General features: G+C 35.4%; 1 protein-coding gene across 1 annotated transcript in view; it reads right to left on the bottom strand.

The window, feature by feature from the left end:
• Nucleotides 1-697: 697 nt before the first annotated feature.
• ME2 (malic enzyme 2) overlaps nt 698-26,266 on the bottom strand; it is a 70,097-nt gene continuing 44,528 nt past the window's right edge. Inside the window, exons 8-16 of the mRNA XM_068563397.1 lie at nt 25,478-25,587; nt 25,285-25,382; nt 24,873-24,986; nt 21,946-22,060; nt 19,366-19,508; nt 13,435-13,537; nt 6,143-6,213; nt 5,542-5,640; nt 698-1,557 (exon numbers count right to left, since the gene is read on the bottom strand). Of these exons, the coding sequence (XP_068419498.1) occupies nt 1,390-1,557; nt 5,542-5,640; nt 6,143-6,213; nt 13,435-13,537; nt 19,366-19,508; nt 21,946-22,060; nt 24,873-24,986; nt 25,285-25,382; nt 25,478-25,587 (1,021 nt within the window). The 3' untranslated portion in view covers nt 698-1,389. The remainder of the gene's footprint in view (nt 1,558-5,541; nt 5,641-6,142; nt 6,214-13,434; nt 13,538-19,365; nt 19,509-21,945; nt 22,061-24,872; nt 24,987-25,284; nt 25,383-25,477; nt 25,588-26,266) is intronic.

Genomic DNA, 26,266 nt, shown 5'->3' with positions numbered 1-26,266 from the left:
AGCCTTTTTATCTCCCTACAGAATATCACATCTAACATATCAAGGACCGTGGAGGGAAATATCAAATAATGTGCACACTGATATGTAGCTATGAATAATTTTTTGTAGTTAATATTCTAGAATGGGCATTTAAGTTTTGTTTGTTCCCCCAAAGCAAACTATGTTAGGCTCATATATTGCAATACTACTTCTCAAAATGTTTGGGATTGTTCTTTAGGAACTCTCCAATGTGTAAGCCACATAAGAAAACTGGTCTCACTAGCCAGTTATTACCCATTTTACTGGGATTAAAGATGACATTTGCTGGTCTGAACACCTACTTTATTCATTCCCACTTAGCTCTAAATTAATTTTGGTGGTTTCAAACAATTAAATCCATCTTCAATGGAGAAAGAGTTGTCACTACTAATGATAAAGGAATGTATCATATGAACATTCCAAAATTATCTCAAGTAATAAAGAGCATCACTACTGGAATAAGGGTATAGACTCACAGATGAGTCTAAGTATGACTCATTCAGATGTGAAGCATATGGCTAATCGGTTAGGTCACACACTGTCAAAAACCATAATTCATGCATCAGGTATCCTAGACCCCCTTCTTTAGAATCATCTAGAAGAAAATGAAAATATGTGTTTTTCATAATAAGCAAACCTAAATTTCTCGTTGGGCAATAAAATAGCAAAATTGAAGCAATTAAATTTAAGATATTTATTTTAAAAAGTTACACTGAGATTTTTATACACTGTTGAAAACGATGACTAGTTTATTTGTCTAAAGGCAGCAGTACTTCCCATGTCTCCCACGTTATAGTTAAGCCTCAGTTTAGTCCCAGAAAATACATAATAGAGTAGATTTTTCCAGATCTATCTACTGAAAAGGAATTTCAGAGCATGAAGGTAAAATGAAGCAGAAATAAAAGGACATTTTTAGATACTGACAATTTGTCCTTAGAATTTGGTTAAATTTGGCTTCTTCCCAAAATTCTGTACTCATATCCACAGAAGTAAATTTCTATTTTAGTAGCCCTAAAAGAACTGGGTGAGAGAAGATGATTAGCTATAATAGTAAATAGCAAATACTTTGGCAAGAGTGAACAGGAGCACAAGTGAAGACATTCACAAGTACATTTTTAATATCTCTGATGTGGTATGAGCTACAAATCAGAATGAAAGCATTATGGTCATCTGATTTCAGGGTGCAGGTGGGCATTAACAATGTAGTCAACAGGTCCACCCTGTACAGAAGTGGAGATTCATGGGAAAAAATAAGCAAAGTGGTAGGGGAGAATAAAACACAGAGAAAACCATAAATTTGAGAACGTCCTCTCTTTTTGTCTGAAGAAAGGAGTCCCTGAAGCATGGAAAGTGTTTATCAGTGGTGTGCTTCTATTCCGTTGTTGGCGGAGGGCGTGACGCAGGCTCTGGCCAATCGTACACATCCGGCAGCAGGGAATCGTATTCACTTCGCCATATTCTTTCTCGAATGTATCTGGCCTTGTCCTCAGGTTCCGGGTATCGGAAAGCCATTTTATTAGCATACAGATATTCTGTAACCTGAAAAATACAAAAGATTACTGTGTAGACTCTGAGTACTAACCCATTTAAGAGAAAAAGTATTATTAAAACACAAAGTAATGAATTTGGAAGAATGGCGTTTTTTTCATAATAAAAAATAACATTACTTTGACTTACTTCAAGACATTCACAAACTATTAAAAGATAACATTTGCAGTCTCACCATAAGTTCAATATGTTTTAAAGTGACTTTAAAGTCCCCCCCCCCCCAAATTATTATCAGCATTTCCTTAATACTTCAATAATTTTAAGCTCTACCGTGTGTTGGTCCAGCAGACCTACTTGGTAGCCTGCCCCGCCTGTGTCCCTCCCCACCGCCCTGCTGAGACCGTGTGTAGGAGACTCTACTTCCTAGTCAGAGCTGACTGGACTAGGGTGAAAATCTAACCCAAAGTGAGCCAGATGTTTTTCCTCTAGAATTTGAATTAAAAGACATAGAAATTGTTATAAATCAGGTGTTGGACACTAGAACTATAAGGTCAAGTAAAGTTAGGGCTAGAACCTATACATGGCAACTCACCACCACCATCACTGAGTGCCAGGCATGTTCTATGTGCTTTACGTGGGTATCTCATTTAATCCTCCCAAGAACCCTAGGAGACAAGTACTATTATTCTTCTCATTTTATACATGAGAACACCAAAGTTTGAGGAGTTTAAGTAACTTGCCCAAGCTATTTAAAGTGAGAACTGATGTTTCAAACCCAAAGCATTCTGATTCTAGGTCCCAGACCCTAAACAGTTAAGCTAGGTTACTTCCCACCTAAACTGGCTTGAATGAATTTCTGATCTTTGTGGCAAGCCACACACAATGACTGGTGGTGAAGATAAAGCCTCTGACTCGCTGTTTTGATGTAAGATGGGGTAGTATGAAGAGCTTCCTCACAGGGTAGCACGGTGCCTGTCATCTAGTTAAGTTCTCAAGTTATGGTTTAATTTTAACTTTAAAACAATGCAGTGATACGTGGTAAAAAAAAAAAAAAAAAAATCAAACAATTATGTCTTTCTCCTCTAATTCCCATTCCAAATGGTGACTACTATTAGAGTTTATTTCAGTTTTCTAAAAGAAAAATTTAAAGAAAAATGATGGTTATTAAAGATAGTCCTTGGTCTTAGGAGTTCAACCTCACTATATCTTGGGACAGAATTCCCTTGAACAACACAGGTTTGAACTGTGCAGGTCCACTTATATGTGAATTTCTTTCACTAAATATGTACTACGTGATCCCCAGTTGGTTGAATCGGTGGATGCAGAACCTCGGAAAACTGAGGGCCAACAGTAAAGCTATATGTAGATTTTCGACTGCGCAGAGGATCGGCCATTAACTTCCGCATTGTTCAAGGGTCAACTGTATTGTCTAGGCTATTGTAGGAAACATATTTGTACCCACAGAGATGACTGGGGGCAAGGCCTGAGATCGGAGGGAGTCCTCCTTGATCAAGTAGGCATGCAGGAGGTGACCGGTGACTATATGGGGCTGCTCAGTGGCTGTGGGTAGTGCTGGGGGACAGGTACACAGCACTGTCTGCTCACCTGATCCCTTGGCTCCTAAAAAGGAAAGCCTTAGGACACCGGAGAAGGAGGGGGAAGAGAGACGATCCTGGGGACTCTGCTCCTATACCAACCCCAGCACAGATCTCCTTCTATTTCCCCATGTACTACCTTTCATGCAGACACACCAGTAATCTAATCAACTGATATCTCCCAAAATCTGTCCCACCTGTAATATCCTGTAATTCTCAAGTTGAACTCTATTCATCCTAATTCTGGGCTCTAAATTCTTCAGTTGTTTTACAATAGTAAGGTATTCTGGTTCCTTAGTCTGGCATTTGTGTAGCTGTACAAGCTGGTCTTAAAATAACTTCAAATCTTATCTAATGCCTTTTTCCTATCTATACCTTAGACTCCACGATCAACTGAATTGGTTATTTCCTAAACATATCATCCTTTACCAGTTCCCAATCTTTGCTTAGTTTATGAGTATTAATATAATGTAACAATAACAGTATTAGCCAAAGGGGTAAAATCTTATGATCATCAGTATACAAGTTGAAAGTGTGGTTGATAAATTCCACATCTAATTCTGATATTTAAGAAAATCTTAGTAAACAGTACAAATAGAAGCCTACTTCTTCAAAAATATTTAAAGAATACTTATTTCAATCCTTATTAAAATACAAGGATGCCCTTATCAACCCAATTGTTTAAAACTGATTTTAAGTAGCAACTAGTTTAGTAAGATAGGGAAAAATGAACCATACATTAAAAAAAAACAAAAAAACTTATTTGCAGATGATTCACAACTCAACAATTCCAAAAGAATTAACTGAGAAACTATGAAAAGAATTAGGATTGTTCAACAAAGAAACCTGTTATCAAATAAATTCATAAATATTAATACCTTCCCTATATACTAGAAATGACCAGTGAGGACATACACATGGAAAGAAAAAACGTTATTTTAAAGGATAACAAAATTTCTGAATATCTAGGAAAATAACAGGAGACATGCCACATTTAGATGAAGAAAACAACAAAATTATATTGAAAAACTTAAAAAGGAAGGAAAAAACCTTAATAAGTGGAGAGAGAAATTGAATAAGGAAGACTCAATACAGAAAGACCCAATTTCACCAACTTAATTTATAAATATGACATAGTTTCATACACAGTTTGCAGGGTTTTCTTAAATTCAAAAAACTGATACAAAAATTCATCCAAAAGAATAAACAGTTCAGAACAGACAAGAAAATACTGAAAAACCATAACGATGGTTCTAGCATGTATAATGTGTAGTATCAAATAGTACACATTATTAAATTAAAACAGTGCCTAATAATAGGCAAATATGGTCAGGAACAGACTCTTAGTAAAGAAATCAAGGTTTTTATGTTAACAAAAGGAACATTCCCAATCAGTTGGTGCTGGGGCAACTGATTAACTATTCAGAAATAAATGTTTCTCTGTCTCACATCACACACTAAAATCTCAGAGGGATTAAAAGTTTTAAGTTATTAGAAAATGCAGGTAGATATTTATGATTTTGGAGTGGGAGAAAGCACTAACATTCATAGGAGGTGAGGAAACAATCTATAAAATAGATCATTCCATTAAAAAACCTTGTGAAAATGGCATGTCAAACAAGTTAAAATAAATGACAAGTGGGAAAATACCTGCGCCACACAAAACAGAAGGAACATTACACTTAATATTTTAAGAGCACAGTGTTAGCAAGTAGAAGACAAATATGGAAGGAGTACTATTGTTCAGTAAAAACAAAAAAAATTCTTCAGTTTAATAAGTGTTTTAAATAAAAATGATATGTAAAATTAAAAAAAATAATATTGGCAGAGGTATGGGAAAACAGATACACTCATATCTAACAGGGGCAATGTAAATCAATACTTTTTTCTCAAGAATCATTCGGCAATGTGTATCAGAGGCCTTAGCATGTTAATCCTTTTGTTCCTAGGATTAGAAATTTATCTTAAGAAAAAACGATCACAAATGCACATAAAGACTTATCTAAGGATGTTCACTACAATATTATTTCTAACAAAACGAAAGATGCTTAAATGTCCCCCAAAATAGAGAAATGGTTAAGCAAACTATGATAATAACAACAAAGAGAATTCCATGAAGCATTAGTGATCATGAGAATTATTATTGATTTACCTGGGGAAAGGCTTACAATATATTAAGTGGAAAAAACTGCAGTGAGAAACCAATTTTAAAAACAGGCACAGGTGACTGCATGTGTGTGCATTTTTATTATGTGTTACGGAAGAAAAAACAATAGAAGGCAACAAATGCAAGTTACATTCTGTAGTAAGAATATGAGCAACCTAAAATTTCTTCTTTGTACCCTCTAAATGTTTCTGATTTTTCTCTAATGAACTTGTGTTACTTGCATGAAGAAAACACCATTAAAATTTATGTGAAGAGGTATAAATTATTACTTACTTTAATAGCAATGTTAATAGAAACTTCCTGGATATTAGCAAGTGGTGGGTAAAGTCTCCCCTGAGCTAGCTCTTTATCCGTCAATTGACTTGTCAGAGCCTGAAGAGAAAAAAAAAAGAATTTCACTTTTGTTTGCTTAAATAGCAGAATAATAAGGACTAATAAAATGGGGAAAGGGTTGGGGGAGCAGAGAATAATACAGGTAACATGTTTTCCTTATTTCTAGCAGGAATACACTTAAACCACTGCAGAAATTAAAACCGTTTACCACTAAACAGTAAAGAAATAACCGGATTTAAAGACTTTTTTAAAAAATCAGATTTAAAGACATTTTATCTATGCTGTCACAATTATGTTACTTTCAGATATGTATAATACAGGTACAGTATATATGAAAAGATTCATAGCTTACAATCAAACACTGGAAAAATGATAAATTAATTTTATGCAAAAGTAGAAGGTAAATCAAAAAAGCAACGGATGAGTAACTTCCTTTCCACTCCTAAGGCAGATTTAACCCATTCTCTCTCTGTTTTTAAGATCCATTCAGCTTTATAATTCATCCTTTATAAAATAACCAAACAATATTTAAAACATTTACCTTTGCAGCTCCTAGGAAAACATGGTCACTAATATGCCGGGTGTTACAGAGAATAACAGCTAAAGCCACACCTGGAATACATTTTAAATAGTTTACTTAGTAAGGTCACTTCCAATTATGAAAGTAGCCAAATAAATTCCTAGATTTAAAGCAAATTAATGGTAACCCACCCCTACCCCAAACAGCCCCTTCAAAAAATGAAGCAGTCAAGAGAAAACAGAAATCTGAGCACTAAAATTAAGTGATCTTTAATTGCTATAATTCTTACTTATTAGAAGAAATAATTTTAGAAATACCAAATGGCTTTTCTCAATTTAGTTTTCAGATTTATCAAAATTACAAATGCATACAATTCATCAACAGTTGTTACAAAAACATAAATTCCCAGGACTTCACTGGTGGTCCAGTGGTTAAGAATCTGCCTTCCAGTGCAGGGGATGGGGGTTTGATCCCTGGTTGGGGAACTAAGATCCCACATTCTGCGGGGCAACTAGGCCCGCGCACCGCAACTACTGAGCCCACGCGCCACAACTAGAGAAAGCCATGCGCCGCAAGGAAGAGCCTGTGCGCTGCAACTAAGACCCAACGCAGCCAAAAATACATAAATAAATATTTAAAAAAAAATGTTGATACTGACTTAAAAAAAATCAATTCCATCTCTAATCCTCCATTTCTTGCTCTACAGAAGTAACTACTTTTAATTCTTTTAGCTGATTATTTTAGTATTTCTCTCTCTCACAGCTTGCTTCTATTTCTTCTGCTTGACTTTTAGTTTTGGAGATCACTGACTCCTTCCTGTTGGAAATAAGTATTTAGCTTTCTTGCACATTTCCAGCCCTCTTACCAATATAGTTAGAGCATAATTTTGGTTGAATCAGTGTTCAGTGTTTATGTTATTATGACTTCATAAGTGCTCTTCACAGCTGAGCCGTGTATTAACATTATATCCTAACTTTTTCCTCTTCTGCCTTTTTGTTTTCCCTAAGGTTATTGTCCTGCTTTTTCCTTTGATTTTTCGGTACTTAAAATTATTTCATGCTGAGACACTTATTCATTTAGTTGTCTAAATCATCTAGTAATTTCAGCTATTTCACATTTCTCTAATTTCATCCTCGAGAATAAATCTCTGCTGAAACTCCAATCTGGCTTGGTTGCTCTCCATTCCAGATATGGAGCTATCATCCTGGAAACTCTCTTCATCTTCATGGGGATTCCCTTTGCTTCTAAGTTGAGTCCATTTCCTAAATCTCACTTCTTCCTAGTATTTTTGTTACTCCCTTTTTTGGGTAGAATATATTCTCCAGTAGTTTTCTGAAAAACAGTGCATAGGAGATACATTTCTGGAAATCTTGCATTTTTGAAGAGCCCCCACCAGCACCCCAACACACACACACACACACACACACACACACATTTTTACTACCTTCCACTTTATTTGATAGTTTGTCTGGGTTTAAAATTCTAGTTTGGAAATAATTTTCCTTCAGAATTGTGAGGCATTATTTCAATACCTCACAGCTTCCAGCATTGTTGGTGAGAAGTCTGGTGCCAATTTGACTCCAGATCCTTTTTCAACAATTATCTTTTTGTTGCATCTCTGGAAGTATGTAGGATCTTTTTTTGTACCTAATGTTCTGTAATTTCACAATGTATGCCTTGAGGTGCATTAATTTTGCCCACTGTATTTGGCACTTGGTAGGTGGGCCCTTCCTGTCTGGAAATTTGGGTCTTGCAATTTGGGGAAATGTTCGTGAAGTCTTTGATAATTTACTTCCCTCCACTTTTCTGTTCTCTCTCCCTGAAATTTCTACTTTCTGATATTGTACCTCCTGGACTAGTCCCTCTAATTTTCTTTTCTTTATTTTCCATCCTCTGATCTTTGCTCTATTTCCAGATGACTTCTTCAACTTTTTCTTATAATCCTTCTACCAAACTTTTCATTTTCCAGAGCTCATTTTTGTTTTCTAATTCTTTAAAAATAAAATTCTGTCTTGTGTCTGGAATATTTGTCTCCATGAGGATATTGACAGTTTTTTTTTTTAACATTCCATCTCCCCACATAACCTGTTTTTTCCTAAACTGCTTTTTTCTGTTTGTCTATTTAGTTTCTTTTATGAAATAAACTGTTCATATAAGGGATTTTCCTTAAAATCCCTTTCTTTGAGTGTTTCTCATATGTAACAGTTAGGAACTTAAAAAATTGCTTGCTATGAGCACGAATATGGCAAACCCTATTCGGGCTTTCACACTATTCAAAGAGTATCCCAGCAGTCTTTGGCCAGAGTGGGGAAGTATGGTAACTCAGTTACTCAGGGATGGGAAGAGGACCACGGTGGTTAATAGCTTCATTATTTTAATCTAGCCTCTAGATAATTTTTTTTTAAGTTGAGTATTCGTTCCATCTACGTTTAATGTAGTTAATTAAATGTTTGGGGCAAAATCTATTGTCTTCTTACGTTTGTCTATTCTATATTCCCTTTCCTATTCTTTCTTACCTTTTGGATTAAAAAAGAAAATAATTTCATTTCCTCCCCTAATATTCTCTTATCACAGTTTGGAAGCTCTTCTAGTCTTCTAGTGGTTATCTTAAAATTTATAACATGCATTCTAGTCAAAGTTTCATGTTAATTTTTAGTTTGCCCTCCTGCCAGACAATGGAAGTTCCTCCTAACAGTTTAACTCTATGTAACTGATAAGCTATTATTATTGTGCCTTTTAATTTTGTCTCTGTATCTTTCAAAATCCCACGTCATTATTGTTTTGCCCTACACATAAAATGTTCCTTTTGTTTAACTCAAATATTCACAACTTTCTTTGCTCTTCATTCTTTCCTACATCTCTGAGCTTCTAGCTGGGATTACTTGTCTTTTGCCTAAGGAATACTCTTTAGAATTTACTTTCCTTTCTTACATGTCTGCATATGGTGAATCCTCTTTTTTTCCTCTTCTGAAAATATCTTCATTTTGTTTTAATCCTTGAAGGGGCTTTTCACTGTGTAATGAGCTCTAGCTTCACAAGTATTTTGTAGAAGCCACCCACACAGGTCACTCCACTGTCTTTTGGCATCTTGTTGCTGTTGAGAAGTCAGTTGGCCTAACAATTATTCCTTTGAAGGAAATCTTTTTGCTCTGGCTGAATTCACAGTCTTCTCTTTGTTGTTGTTTTCTGAAGCCTCACAAGGATGTTACTGGATGTAGATTTCTTTTTACTTATCCCATGTGGATTTCACTGAGCTCCCTGAATATTGTGTAGTGATGTCATCTGTCAGTTCTCAGCCATGAAGCCTGTAAATATTGCCTCTGCTTCATTCTTACTCTCATCTTCCTCTGGGACCTCAATTAAATGTATATCAATTAACGGTATATATCTGTTTTTCTATATTTTCCCCTTTTTTTGGTCTCTGGATCGTTTCTTCTGGCCTATCTTCCAGTTTATTAATTTCCTTTGGTCTAATCTGTTATAAGCCTCATCCACTGCGTTCTTAATTTATTGTATTTTTCAATTGTAGAATTTCGTGTTACTTGGCTGAATTTTTCAAGCTTGGCTTTTATCCCATAAACATAATAAGCGTATTTGTTTCATAGCACTTGTCTGATATTTAGAGTTCCAGAGTTTTCTTTTTGTTGTATCTGCTACTTTTGGCTTGTGTTGGCTTGTCTCTTTATGTGCTTCATTATCTTTTATTTCTTAACTAGGGTTGTATTTGAAAATTTATTTGTAAAAGTAACTTGAGGAATAGGATAGTGTTATCTTGTACCAGAGAAGACTTCTGCTTGCTTCTGCCAGGCACTTGTGGGTACTGGTAGGCCAAAACAAAGGCTTGAGGTTTTCTAGATCACCTAAAGTGCAAACTGTACCCACACTCCAAGGTACAGTCCTTTAGGGTTTCAGCCCAAAGTGGGAGGTGGCTCACTAGCATCCCATCCTTCACAGGTGCCAGACTCCAACTCTCGACCTCTCCATGAAAAGCACAGCTTTACCTCTCAGTCACTTCTTCCTGATTAGGAAGGCTCTGGCCCTTCTAAGTTTTTTTTTTTTTTAATAATTTTGTAGTATATTTTGCAGTAGAAGGTTTTTTTTTTTAATAGAAATTTATTTATTTATTTATTTATTTATTTATTTATTTATTTATTTATTTATTTATTTATTTATTTTTGGCTGTGTTGGGTCTTCGTTTCTGTGCGAGGGCTTGATCTCCAGTTGCGGCTAGCGGGGGCCACTCTTCATCGCGGTGCGCGGGCCTCTCACTGTCGCAGCCTCTCTTGTTGGGAGCTCAGGCTCAGTAGTTGTGGCTCATGGGCTTAGTTGCTCCGCGGCATGTGGGATCTTCCCAGACCAGGGCTCGAACCCGTGTCCCCTGCATTGGCAGGCAGATTCTTAACCACTGTGCCACCAGGGAAGCCCCCCTTTTAGGTTTTAATTGTGTTGTTCATCCAGGTATAATTGCTGGAGTAGGTAATTCAGACATTTCCAAAGCCTTGAGTTTTTAACTGCTTTTTGATCATTCTTTTGGCCAATCCTGTTTTTAAGCCCATTTTAACCTCTGCTACCAAGTCATTCTTTTGTCTATATTTATAGTCCTAATAACTGTTTTTAATAAAGTTAGAACATTGAAATGTTACATAAAAGTAATCAACTGCCAAATTCTCTGTTAGTCAAATACAATATTAAAAATGGCTTTGTTAAAATCAGCAGAGAAGTATTCTTTTCATGGTCTTTATGCCAGAGAAATATTGTTGGATGGAACAGACTGATTTTGAACATTATCAAGTTCTACAAGGGGATCATCAGTGATGGCAGAGTTTCTGTTACAGATGCTAGATCTCAAGAGACAAGCAGAGCGGAACTCTACACAACCACTCTGCTGGGGGGAAAAGGAGGAAAGGGCACTAGAAAAAGGAGGAAAGTGCACTAGGCCCAAAAGATTTTGCACAGGCCCCAAATCTTTATTTTAACAACAGTTATAATAATGTGCTTCCTTGATGCCAGCCTATGTGTGCTATAAATCTGTCCTAAAATCTTAGAGCCTGCTGTCAGTTATTCAGGGAGAGGCCCACAAGGAGAAAGACACAAGTACAAAGGAAATTCATACCAAATCACTATTTTACTCAACATAATTCTTTCACTAAAACGAATAAGCTAAGGATTACCAGAAACTTCTGGAAAATAAACAGCACAAAGGAAGAAATATTTAAAAGAATCTTAATAACTCTCAGGAGAGATTTGAAAGGATGCTGCAAGCTTAAAAAAAGTGGCTATTAAAAAGTTATTCTATGACAAGAAAAGGTATTGAGAGTAAAAAATAATATTTGAACCTACTGAGTTGATGATATGATATTAAGCAATTATTGTTTATTTCCTTTGGTGTGATACCACTATTATGGTTATGTTTAATTTTTAAAAAATTATTTTTTTAGTGACACATACTGAAGTACTTATTAATGAAATTATATGATGTCTCTGATTTGCTTTAAAATAACCCAGTGAAGGCGGAGTGGGTGGGAGTATAGATTAAATAACACTGGTTACAAATTGATAACTGCCAAAAAGTGGGAGAATGGAACATGGGATTTCATTCTTCCCTCTACTTTTGTATATGTTTGAAGTTGTCCATAATAAAAAGAAAAAAGACTGTTGAAACAAAACATACACTAGAAGTGCTAAAAAAAAGAAAAAAGAAACCAAAACAGATACAGATAAATGAACAAACACCACAGAAATCCCCCATATTATAGAACAAAAAAGGTAAGAGGCGAAAATATGAATAAAAGTTACAAGTCAGGGCAACAGAGGGATTTGACCATGGTCTAACACAAGTTCCATAAGGGAAAAACAGAAATAATGAAAGGAAAGAAATGAGGGCGGGAAAAAAACAGAACAAAAAATCCTTTGGAAAAGAAAATACAGTGAATTGGCCCACCTGCAGACGTGCATGATAGATGGAAATAAAGCCCAAACCTGGATGCATCTCACTAATATTTCAGAAATCTAAAGATAAAGACAACACTGAAACATTTTTAGGGAGACAAAGCTAGTAGGTATAAAGGAATGAGAATCTCATTGACACTAGATTTCTCATCAGCAACCCTGGCCACTGAAAGTGAATGGAGAAATGTTTCCAAAGGTCTGACAAAAATGACTTTGAATCTACAGATCTCTACCCAACCAAACCATCAAGCGAGAGAACAAAATAAAGACATTTTCAGATACATAAAAACTCAGTCTTCATCCATGCTTCATAAAAAAGCTTATTCAAAGATGTATTCCAGAAAAATGAGACCAAGACAAAGAGGAATAGTGTACATGGGCAAGAGAGAACCACCACAGAAATGATTTGCTGTGCAGCAGGATCAGGATGAAATGAAGAAAGCTGGCAAGAAACTAGAGGAGGATTCATTATACTTGACACTTAAAAGACGCTGAGTGTCAAAAATTTTGTTGATCTAGAATTGCAGGTTCTACTGTATTTATCAAACCACAGTCTTGTTTAGACATGAATAACATATAATCATGTAATTTCAGAATCAATCCAGTGACAAAACACGGAAAACAACAGAACACAATGTAAGTTTCACAAATTTCTCTGCAATGTAGAAATATCACCAACCATAGTTGAGAGATAAAATAAGAAGAGATAAGAAAGCTAAATACCAGATTTTTTTTTTCATTTTTCACTGTGGCAAGCTAATAAAAACTGTCTTAAATTGCTTACAAAAGCTCTTTAAGTTTATTATATGGAGATAAAGGTAACTACTAGGAAAGCTAAAAGTAGTAACAAATTGAGAGGTAGAGAGAGAAAGCAAGGTATTAGGAGGTATTAGGTATTACGTGTGGATTATTACTTAGATTTCACAGTTGGAAGTTTACACATACAGTCTAGAGTTGGAAGAATCAAGGTAAGGGAGATAAGTGTGCCAGTCAGGATGGTAACCATCAGAAAAACTCAAAGGAAACCACAGTGGTTATAGCTGATAAGTATGATAAGGAGGTACCAAGGGGAGATAAAGAGGTTAAATAATTTTTTAACATTCTGTTCCTTTTGCATTTTTATGAACCATGTACTACTTTATTTCTATAATAAAAACAAATTTAATGAACGGTATGAATATATAAATTTTCAGGGGAAATAGAGCAAGTTGGATTTGCTGAATTCCTTGAGTTTTCCTGTACATTCATAGCAAAATCCTGTAAATACCATTGTTTTTTAAATCTTAAATTCTAAAGAACTTCATAAGGAATTTTAATGTAATTATTAACGATTACTCTATAACATAAATAATGGTGGCATTTACCTGGAAAAATATATACATTGTTTCCTTGACCTGGTGTAAAGACTTGCCCATCACTGAGTTTCACTGGCTCAAATGGACTGCCACTGGCAAACAAACACCTTCCCTGTTGAGAAATGAAATAACCTCAATTTTGTTACTTTATGTGGACTAGAAAATTGAGGTGAATTAAAAAAATTAAACCCTGTAGTAGACCAATATATTACTTGCAAAACAGGCATAATCTACTATATAACATAATCCTTTCATTCAAATCCTTATTAGAACAAGGTTTGTTTTATGCATAGCAAGCATTCAAAGTTGAAAAAGTCCATTAATAAATTCTTTAAAACCTGACACTTCTATTTCCTTTAAAACTTAAAAAATGTAGACGGCAAAAAAATATCATCCCTAATAATAAAGACTGCTATAAACATCTGTGAATGAGGGGAAAACATCAAAAATTAAACTGCTACCATTTACTGTACATCTGCTGTTTCTGGCTCTGTACCAGGTGCTTTATATGTGTTAACTCAGTTAATTTAGCCCACATAGAAGGCTTATGAGATTATCATCTCTATTTCACTAATATATATTTTTTAAAAATCTCAGAAAGCAAAGGCTTAAATATTTCCAAGTACTTTGTAAAAGTCATGCATCGCAACTGCAGCAGTTAAATTTAAATCCAGATTTTTATAACTCTAAAACCCATGGTTTTCTATTATGCTACAATGCCCCCCAGATAGGCAGTTTATAGAACAGGCATATGGTATAACCACAGTCACCCCAGAAAAACATGGCATGTTGTCTTGTTAAAGAAAAGGAAGTCTCCAAATTTGTTGTATCCATCAATTTTAGTACTGTGCTCTATAATAGCATATAATACATTTTACTAGCACCTTCAGTATTTCTAAGAGAATTTGGTGCCCGTGGAATTGAAAAGTACCTGAAGGTTAATTTATTAATCCTTTATATATAATTTTCCCCCACAAATTCCATCCGTCGCACCCCTACCTGACCACAAAAAAAAAGGCAAGAAAACAAGTTTTCAAACAGGAATAACTTATCTTGGAATACTTGAGGTATAACTAAAGGAAGTCATGTTTAAACAGCTACTTAGATGACGTTAAAAGGTGATTAACAGGAAGCTGAACTATCTCCACACAGTAGGATGCACAAAATGACATGACACCTAAACATTTGACAGAGTTATTTTAAGTGTTTAGATAATGCTTTGTCTTTTCCCTACATCTACAGATGTGTATTATAGCAAGAGTGATTATTCTTTGAAATATAGTAGACCCTTGGCATTAGTGGATATAGCACTCAAGAATTTGACCCTTTGGACAACCTGAAGATCTACCATGTGTAGTAATTATTACTTTTACAAGACATACTTTCAATTTCAAAATGATCTCAGGTTTATGTGTAGAAGCAAGTCAACTGTGCCAGTGGTGGGCCCAGGTGAGTGTCTTGGACCTACAACTCCAGAAAGCTATAGAATTTTCTACAGATAGCTATTTCCATTCTCCACCTGTTCTAAGCCTAGCTTTATTTGTGACAAAAATTTTGTTTCTTTGAAGATCATGGTTAATGCCATATGAGTTACCACAATGTATATAATAATATAGATTATTTTTGTGCCACCATTAATTTTAATAGATTTATAAAGTGGATTATACAATATAGCTCTTTATGGGGAAAATGTTATGTCCTCATGATATCAGTAAATTAGTAGATTTAGAAAGATCTTGGGCATCTTCTCTAGAATGCAAGATTCAACAGCAGTTCATCTTATCCAGGCCATTTTTTTTAACATCTTTATTGGAGTATAATTGCTTTACAATGTTGTATTAGTTTCTGCTGTCTAACAAAGTGAATCAGCTATATGTATGTATACATATATCCCCATATCCCCCCCCTCTTGCGTCCCCCTCCCTGATCCACCCCTCTAAGTGGTCACAACAGACCATCATTTTTTTTGTAATTCTTCTTCTTTCATAATCAGCCTATAGCTTAAATGTGGCAAGACCTTAATGATAACAGTATTCTCATTCTGAAGTCCAGGTTAGCCTACTCTTTGTTTTTTGAGCAACTGGCCATGAACATATGAAAACACTTTTTTTTTAAACGTATTTTTCTCCCTAAGCAGCAGAGGGTGTTAGACTAGCACTGAGACATCCCTCCACCAAAAACAAAAGGACACTTAAAATTTAAGCAGTAACTACAAATACATCCATTTATGCCATTATTTTATGTAATACTAAGAAAAAAATTATGTAAAATTAAACTATGACACAATGCTTTTTTACCATTTTTAAGAGATAGCACAATTTCAAAGTTATAAAAATTGTGAGAAAATTTGCATCCTAGCACTGATACACTGATACAACCAGTATATCAAACTGGTTTCCTTGAGGAATTTTTATTCATTCAAATGGTGTACATCTATTACAATAACAATTTATTCAAAAAATAAAATTCTTAAATGTTTGAACAGTCTTCTACTGATGTACTACTACTGCCCAAAACATTTAAATTTTTTATATTTTGGAAATGCCAAGACCCATAATACATGGAGTATATATTTATCAACTAGTCTTTGTGTAAGACTAAGATTTAATTTAGGGGGCAATAACCATTAGTTTTAAGTAGTAAAGACAGGTGAAGAGGATGAGCAATCAAGCTAATAGTAATACCATTCTTTGGTAAAGAAGAAAGTATACTAAAGAGACTGATTTTTTTTTTTTTTAATATATCTGTATGCTGACTTTGCGGATGAGTTCAAAAGAAAAGATTTCAATAATTATTAGAAGTTTCAGTAATTATTATAACTGTTGGAAGCCACTAGTCAAGCGAATTTATTTTGACTAACACAAAGTGGCAATATAGAATCAAAAGGAATTTTGAGAGAATATATGTGTCAAAATAAAATTTACAACAATGAGAAAAAAAACAATGCTAAATATATCAAGAGCATGACTATTAAGTTCAGAAGGTTCTGAGAGGGGCTTCCCTGGTGGCGCAGTGGTTAAGAATCTGCCTGCCAATGCAAGGGACACAGGTTCAAGCCCTGGCCTGGGAAGATCCCACATGCCGTGGAGCAACTAAGTCCGTGTGCCACAACTACTGAGCCTGACCTCTAGAGCCCGCAAGCCACAACTACTGAAGCCTGCGCGCCTAGAGCCCGTGCTCTGCAACAATAGAAGCCACAACAATGAGAAGCCCGTGCACCGCAACGAAGAGTAGCCCCTGCTCGCCACAACTAGAGAAAGCCCGCGCGCAGCAACGAAGACCCAACACAGCCAAAAATAAATAAATAAATAAAATTAAAAAAAAAAAGTTCTGAGAGTTCTACTTTGGCAATAGTCTAGGTTGTTTCACACTAATTCTCCCTCTGGTAACAATGAGAAAAACAATTAAAAATATGTTTTAAGGAAGTGGGAGTGCTACCAAGATAGGGAGAGCTTGGAGGTAGAGACAGTCAAGATCCAGAAAAAGAGGAAAGCAAGATATTCAGGCCCAGCATTTGCAGCTTTCCTCCTTCAGGTGAGTGATTTCAAAAGGAAAACCTGTGGCTGAGTGCCTGAGCATTGAAGCTATCAGGAGTCTCATGATGACAGAGAGAGAAAAAGTATACTTCAGAGACGACTAGGGGTGAGGGGTGCTGATAAATACCCCAGGGTTTTTGATTCATACCCAAGAGAAAACGTAAACTGTGGAAATAGATGAGGCCTCCCATGGACTACATCCTGCTGAATTATATGGAGCTGCCCCAGACTAACAGCCTCCAAAAGGAAAGGCAAAGCTCCTATGGAGGAAGGTAACTTCATTCCGAGCCTCAAATTATTGCTACTATTCTTCATTCACACTACCTAGCACTCAATAAGGAAGCGAAAGACAGGAGTAAAACTAGATTTACAAAAATACAAGAACTGGATAACCAAGAAGAAAGACAGATAATAGAAATGGACTCACAGAAAGTGAGATATTTGTTACTATCAGACATTAACCTTAATTAAGATTCATATATTCAAGAAATTAAATGACAAGACAAAATTTTAGCAGAGAACTGAAAGCTATACAAAAGAATCAAATAAGTATTTAAAAAATATTGTTAAAATTGTGAGGTGTGATAATACTGTGATTATATTTTTAAAAGAATCCTTAACTTTTGAGAGATATACTATAATATTTATAATAAAATGATATGATGTCTGAGACTGGCTTCAAAATCTAAGGTGAGTAGGATGTAAAAGAAACAAGATTGGCAATAAGTTATCACTTTTGAAGCAGGGTATTGGTACATGGGAGTTAATTATACTGTTCTTTCTACTTTTGTGTATGCTTGAAATTTTCCATAATAAAATACTTTTAATAGAGACAAAAACATTTATAAGATTTATTAATTTTTCTCAAGGGTATGACCTAACAATTACTACTCCTATATATCATTGTAAACAAGGCTTTAAAAATCACTTCCTAAACAACAAAGATTTACTGTATAGCACAGGGAACTATATTCAACATCTTGTAATAACCTATAATGGAAACAAATACAAAAAAATGAAAAAGTATATAACCGAATCACTTTGCTATATACCTGAAACTAACACAACAATGTAACCAACTTAAAAGAAAAAAATCACTTCCTAGAGTCACTTAAAGATCACTTGCAAGAACAATACAGAAAGTGATTACATTGTGGAGATTACAAATATATCTCTACAGAACAGTAGGGGAAAAAGAACTGTCCTAACGGTATATAAGCAGATACTTTTAACTGGGATATAACCCAGTGGCAGTGTCAAAGAATTCAAAAGAGCTAAATTTTAAACAATTTAGATGAAAGTAAAAATTTGTTCCGGAGAGCTGTCACATGACTCAAAAGAATGGCCCTATGATGGTGAAGATACATGTGAAGAGGGTGAAAACAATTATTTCATGACACGTGAGGGCACGAAAGTAGTATTTATAAGTTGATTATTTCTATAATACGTGATTTTAAGTCTGTGACGCTAAATTAATGAATTCTGGAAAGAATGAAATAAAATTCCACAAGTGAAAAATACAATAAAATTAAGAACCTAACAACAGATTTAGAACAGCTGAAAAGAGAATATGCAAACTGGAAGATAAGTCCAAAGAAAATCACAGGACTGAAACACAGAGAACAAACAGGATGGTATACATAGAAAATAGTGTAAGAGGCATATTAGATATGGTGAAAAAGTCTTGACATTCACATAACTGGAGTCCTACAAGAGAAGAGACAGAATGTGTCCAAGAAGACATTAAGCCACAGATTCAGGGGCTCTACAGTCCTCAGGTGGAATAAATACAAAGAAAACCACACCTAAGTCCATAGTAGAAAAACTGCTTAAAACCAAAGACAAAATGGTCTATCAAAAAGAAAACAGAAGTCAGAAAACGAAAGAATGATACATTCAAAGTTCTGAAATAAAGTATCTACCAACTCTGACTTCTATGCAGAGTGAAACTATATCCTTCAAAATGAAGGCAAAATAAAGAAATTATCAAGAGAATTCATCAGACCCACACTTAAAGTAAGTTCTTCTGGTAGAAGAAATAATCCTAGACAGAAGCACAGGCATGCATGAAGGACACAATGGCAATAGAAAATATTAAAACGTAGGTAAATCTAAATGAATAATTTTTGTTTAAAACAAAAAGAATGTCTTTGGGGATTTAAAATATAGAGAGAATTAAAATGCACAACAATAGCACAAAAGGCCTGAGGGTGTTAAAATGTATATATAAAGTAACTGCTTTCCAGAATTGATACAAGCAATAATTTACATCAGGATCTGATGATCCATGGATACACGCTGTCATCTCTCGAGCAACCACAAAAAGAATTATTCAAGAATGTATAACTAATAGGCTAATAGAGGGAAAATAATAGACATAACCAATTCATGCTATTATTAATACCTCTGTAAGTGTATATGCTTCTTCGGCTGTGCACTCAGCTTGTGCTGTAGGATTACTTAATGCAAATATTATAGGCCTTTCATTGATATCAGCCATGGCTTTGATTACACCAGGAGTGAAAAGTCGGCCAGCTCCTGCAACTCCTGTAATAAAATCAGGGGGGTAAAAAAAAGGAACTTCATTACAGGTAAAACATAGCCTTCTCATCAATAGCATTTCTCTAATAGGTTTAACACAACAAAAGCACAGGTAAAGATAAGACCTGTGCTTATCCCATTATAAAGATAAGATTTTGCATTGCTGAGATAATTCCAATCTTAAATCTGAAAAGAGAAACAATAAAATGTTAAAAATTTTCACTTAAATATTTATTGTCTACCCCAGATATAGTAAATTGTGGGCAATAAAAAAAAGAGTATAAGACTACCTTCATCATGTAGTTGTTGTCTAACACAGGGGCCCCCAACCCCGGGGCCACGGCCTGGTACCGGTCTGTGGCCTGTTAGGAACCGGGCCGCACATCAGGAGGTGAGCGGCGGGTGAGGGAGCAAAGCTTCACCTGCATTTACAGCCGTTCCCCACTGCTCGCATTACCACCTGAGCTTTGCCTCCTGTCAGCATTATGGTGAGCTGTATAATTATTTCATTATATATTACAATGTAATATAATAGTAATAAAGTGCAGAATAAATGTAATACGCTTGAATCATCCCAAAACCATTCCCCCCTCCCTGGTCCGTGGAAAAATTATCTTCCATGAAACCGGTTCCTAGTGCTAAAAAGGTTGGGGACCACTGGTCTAACAGGCATAGAGCTTCAGTTTTTTATTTTCCTTTAACTTTTTATTTTATATTGGAGTATAGCTGATTAACAATGTTGTGATAGTTTCAGGTGCACACAGAGCTTCAGTTTTACAAGGTAAGAAGAGTTGGAGATTGGTTGCACAACAATGTAAATGCACTTAACACTACCTCACTGTACACTTATAAATGGTTATGGGCAAATTTTATGTTATGCGTACTTTACCACAATTAAAAAAATTTTTTTAATTAAAAACTTGCACCTCAAATGTTAACTTGTTAAACTCTGTGGTATTCATTATAAATAGGAGTTCAGAAGCGATAAAAGATCTTCTTGACTAAAGCAATCCACTTTCTTGATAGAGTTCAGTTTAATGACCTTTTAGTAAGCCCCTACAATGTCTCAGACACTGTATTAGGCCATTAGGATATAAAAATGAGTATAATGCAGGCAGCTTATAGTTGAGAGAAAAAACAACAGAGTAAACAGAAAATCAGAAAACCTGTAACAGGTGCTAAGCATGCAGTGCATAGAAGCACAGCATGAAGGAAGAATACTTAGCCCATGGTGGGAATCTGGGGATGACCAAGCAACGCCTCGGCTGAGTGCTTACACAGTTCATCCAATAAGACTTACATTCAATAGTCAAAGAAATTTTAAATTCCATTTTATAAACTGATATGTAATAAAGAAAAATACTGATCAGGAGACCAAAGTTTTAGTGCTTGCTCGGTCACTACTGGCTATATGAAATATTCACAAATCTTAGGCAAGTTGCTTAACATCTCTGTGCTTGTTTTTTTCATGTAAAAAAGGAACTTCTACTCAGTGTTTCCCCATGTGGAGGTATGTGGACATAGTCTTAGGAATCCATGAGCTCTAAAAGAATTAAACATTTTTTTCTTTTTGTTTCCTTGACCCTCCAGGGACTGAGTCAATGGACAGATTCTTAGGTTTCCATACTGAGTTTTGAGAGAGACACACTTGCAATCCTTAAGATTACTTCTCACTCTAAAAAATTACGAGTTCTAATCAGTGAAGAAGCTAATACAGACATCCTTTTCCTAACCATAAAGACTGTTTGAGACTTAAAACAGTAAGTTTACCATTTAACATTCCACAGGGCTCCTCCAAGAAATTGGCAAAATTACAAGAAAAATTATAGATTCAAATCTTACAGCTATATAGGAAATGAAATAGTCCCTCTTTTAAAGACTTTTACATTTTCTGCTCTGAACTTAATGCCATGTTGCATAGTCTGATGTCAGCTATGCAACGCCTGACTCTTAAAACATACCAAAGGCTTACAGCTTTGTTGCCAATGAAAATCTTTGACTCTGCATAGGATTTTCTTGGTCTGTCAAATAACCTTGGTCTTTTTCAGGTTTTGAGCCCACCAGGCATACCAACTCTAAAAGCAAAGCATGATCAATCACACAGCTTTTAGAAGTTAAAAGTACAAGCAACATCCATTAACAAAACTTTGCACACTGTACCTAAAAGCCACCACATACAACACAGGGAACATAGCCAATATTTTATAATAACCATAAACAGAGTATAACCTTTAAAAATTGTGAATCACTACATTTACACCTGTCACTTATATGATACTGCACATCAGATATACTTCAATTTATAAAAAGCTATCACAGAAAACATTATATATGCTGAAAGCTAGGTAAAATCTGTCATTTCATTTTGAGTAATCCTGCATGGAAGTTATGACTGGCATTACACAGGTAAGTAACAGAATGACTTAACAACAACTTTACTTACCAATTATAGCTGAAGGCTTAAGTATATTTACTGCACCTTCAAAAGTATCAGGTACGCTCTCTGGGGCTAAGTGAGCAAATGGTTCCTGATGACTGTCTATTGTAGCTTTCCGCCCCTGAATTTTTAGATAAGATACAGTTTTTTAGTAATTGCTTATTAAGGATTAATTGAAAAGACATCATTATAAGTCACATATTGTTTCTACAATAAGAATATCTTTCATTTTCATGTACCTTTCTTTTTAACCCATATCTTCCAATTCTATCTTCATATTGCTCATAAACCCAAATATAAAACACAAATCAAATTCCATTATAACCAGAAACTTACTAATCCCTCTCAGAAACTCATTTACTCTGTGAAGTCCTCCGAAATCCAATAGAGCACAAAGGCCCACAGTCCCTTATCTGGGCTAGCTGTGTTTTAAAATTCAGAATTTAATATTTTAGAACTGTCTTATGATAATATATCACAAATACCCTCGCAATGGGCACTCCACAACTGAACAGAACTTATGAACAGTCACACCAAGTACAAAAGGTGAAGGTTAGAAATACCCTCTTTGGTCTTGCTACCAAAGTTAGTAGGTAAGTTCAGGTCTGTCAGATTTATTACCAAATGAATTTCAAGAAACACTCAGGGATTTCAGAGTTTTTAGGATTTCAGAATTTCAGATAGACATCATGGACTTACACTACCAAAAGTTCAGAAACAAGAGGAAAGGGGAATTTTGGTTCAGGATAGCTGAATGAAGGAACATGCTTTCCTCACCAAATCCCAGGTCAAAAACTATAAAAATTAACTCCTTAGTAGTGTCACAAGGGCAGGAGATATACCACTGACACACTAGAACAACGAAGAATTTCTCAACAATGTAAAGCAGACAAAAACATGTGGAATGCAAAAACCAACCAGGCTGAGAAATCCTTATTTTGTTAAAAGAGAAGACCTCCCATGCAAAGGTGACTTTTCCCATCAGAACTCCAGAATAACTCCAGGTAAGGACCAGCAGGGGCTGGGAGAAGTAGCACACCATCATCACTTGGTTGGGAAGTAACTGAACGAGTGAAATACAGCCTCAACAGATCTAAGTTCTCAGAACAGTGGTTTCACATGCCTGCTCCCAGGAAGACCACAGCTCTTCCATGAGGGCTTCAACAGGAAACTCTCTAAGTCTCAAAAAGGAGGGCAGTGTTTTGGGTTCTCAGGAGAGATACGAAGCCTAAAACTCATCTTAAAAGAAAAATATACCCTGAACTTGCAGATGCACAGGGTTTCTCACTTGTATTCATTCTAAACTCGACTCATTACAAATATGATAAAGAATCACAAAACATTTATGAAAATCAACATCACAAAAAGAAACACCAGGGCTTCCCTGGTGGCGCAGTGGTTGGGAGTCTGCCTGCTAATGCAGGGGACATGGGTTCGAGGCCTGGTTTGGGAAGATCCCACATGCCGCGGAGCAACTGAGCCCGTGAGCCACAACTACTGAGCCTGTGCGTCTGGAGCCTGTGCTCCGCAACAAGAGAGGCCGCGATGGTGAGAGGCCCGCGCACCGCGATGAAGAGTGGCCCCCACTTGCCGCAACTGGAGAAAGCCCTCGCACAGAAACGAAGACCCAACACGGCCAAAAATAAAGAAAGAAAGAAAGGAAAGAAAGAAAGAAAGAAAGAAAGAAAGAAAGAAAGAAAGAAAGAAAGAAAGAAAGAAAGAAAGAAAGAAAGAAAGGGAGGAAGGAAGGAAGGAAGGAAGGAAGGAAGGAAGGAAGAAAGAAAGAAAGAAAGAAAGAAAGAAAGAAAGAAAGAAAGAAAGAAAGAAAGAAAGAAAGAAATTAAAGTAAAAAAAAAAAAAGAGTAAAAAGAAAAGAAACACCAACATAATTGTGTACTAGTAAAAACAGATACACCCCCCAATGGCCTTCCAAGTACAATGTCTTGTAATCCTTGCATCTTACATACAAGCAAATATGGCAGTTACAGCTTTGGGAGGTGGCACAGTTGAATGATTAAGAGCATAGGATTCACAGTCAGGCTACCTGGGTGTGAATCCTACCTCCATCACTTATAAGGTGATGATCTTGGAAAAGTGAGCTGACCTTTTTAAACCTCTTTCCCTCATTTGTAAAATTTCACTGAATTTTTGATAAAATCAAATGAGATTTTTTTAAAAAAGATTAAATGAGATAATACCTGTAAAGTCTTATCACAATGTCCGGTACATTTTAAAATACTTAAAAAAATTATTTATAATTTAAGCATTCAAGATTTTTCATTCACATACTTTAATTTTTCATTTCATTTTTTGTACTAATAGAATACTGGTACTAATTAAGAAAAGATTTCAGAACTGGAGCAAAGTACGCTGACATAAGCTTGCTCAAAGGTGTAGATGACAAGTAACTTCTATATCAATATATACGGCAAAAATACAACAGCATTGTGTACTGGATAAGTTCAACTATGAGACAGTTTACCTACATTTCAATGTGTTACACAGTATAAGATATAAGGCATTTCTTAAGCTACTAAAAATGGCAATTAATGATAGGAAGGCAGGTAGGTCCAAAGGACACCAAGCTGATCTGGGATAAAACTCTTTATTATCCATCATTTGACCTTAGGAATATGTGCCTTTTTCTGGGGAAAAGGTCCTTAGATTTCCATGAGATTGCTACAGGAGATTATGATCTCCAAAGGGTTAAAGAATTTCTGCTCAAATATCAGATGTCCTGCTAATGATTTAATTAGAAACTTCTGAGTTCCTATGAAAAACCACTAGGTTTTAGACGGGTCAAGAGTCAGAGAATAAAGCAAGAAAGAATAAGTCTGGTGCCAACACAGAGATTATGATTTGAATATGAAAAAGAACCTAAACATATCACTATAAGAACATTCTTTTGCTTCTCCAAATTTTAAATACCTTACCTTAAATAATAAACCAAATTTGTCAACCATCCAAATTTTCTTTCGTGCCTCTTCTTCTGAGAGGCCATTTTCCACCATAGCCATAACTATAAGATTTGCAATTCCAAGAGCAGCCTGTGCAACAAAACATAAATTTTAAAAAACAAGTACTAGAGTATGATACAATACTAAATTACTTTACTTATGAGAATTATATGTTATGAGGAATACTGGGTCTATTCTTCCCTTACAAAGCACACAAAGCTTGATTCTTTGTGATATTCTTTCCAAACATTTTAAATTACCTACTTCACAACACTGATCTTGAATTTATACCCTCTATCTCAACAAAATTATAAGTTCATTATACCCTATTTTCCAATTCTAAAGGAGAGTGTTGGTTTTCAATCCTAGAAGCTTACAGGAACTTTACCTCTCCTGCTCCAAGAAATAAGATTCTGTGTTCTGAGATCGGTTTATCAATGACTTTTTGGGCTGCAAGCAGACCGGCTAGAGCGACTGCAGCCGTCCCTGAAAGACAAGTAAAACATCGTAAAGTAAAAAGTAGGCACATTAAAAAAAATTTTAAGTAGGAATCAAAAACCTAAGGTTTTCTTTTGCTTTACCTTGAATATCATCATTGAAGGTACAGTATTTTTCTCGATATTTTCTCAAGAACCTGAATGCATTATGATTTCCAAAGTCTTCAAACTGAATAAGTGTGTTCTGTCCATATCTAAAAACAACAAAGCCCATAATAGTTGTGTTGAAAATACCACTTTTAAACAGCTTTCCTGTCTAATAGTCCTTATGATCACATTTTAAAATAATGTACAAAGTTAGTTCGTTTAAGGCCATCTGGCAATTTTCAGAGTCTGTGAAAGACTAGAACTCAAAATGTAGAAAAATCTATTACTCATTCAGAAAAATGTATGGGGTTCTTAAAATGAATGTAGCACTATGATGGACCTATGGGATATTAGTCTGCATAAACTATTTCCAAGTGCCTAGGAGGGCGTCCAGCACATGTAAGCACAAGTAACTTCCTAAAAAGAAAGAGATTTTGTCTCTGAGTCTCAAAAAGTATATATTTGATATGTGAATTTTTATTACATTCACAGTTAAACAGCAACACAGGAAAGTATATATTAAATAAGAGGTTAAAGAATAATTGCTGTATGAGTTCACTGGCATTCAGAAAAAGATATCAATCATCTTGGTGGGGTGGAGTAAGGGAAGGCTTGAAAAGGAGGTGGGACTTTATTTGGGTCCTGAAAGAACAACAAAAAGTAAAGCAGTAGAAAGAAAAACAAGGTGTATTTTGCTGACCCTGAATTTTCAACAGTCTGGCTATATATTTCAGGGTTTATATGAAAGTATAAGGGAGAAGTTGGTTAAGGTAGGTTGGAGCCAGA

This window comes from Eschrichtius robustus, chromosome 14, assembly GCF_028021215.1.
Source record: "Eschrichtius robustus isolate mEscRob2 chromosome 14, mEscRob2.pri, whole genome shotgun sequence".
In the NCBI taxonomy this organism is placed as follows: Eukaryota; Metazoa; Chordata; class Mammalia; order Artiodactyla; family Eschrichtiidae; genus Eschrichtius; species Eschrichtius robustus.
This window is presented reverse-complemented; position numbering and strand designations above follow the sequence as displayed.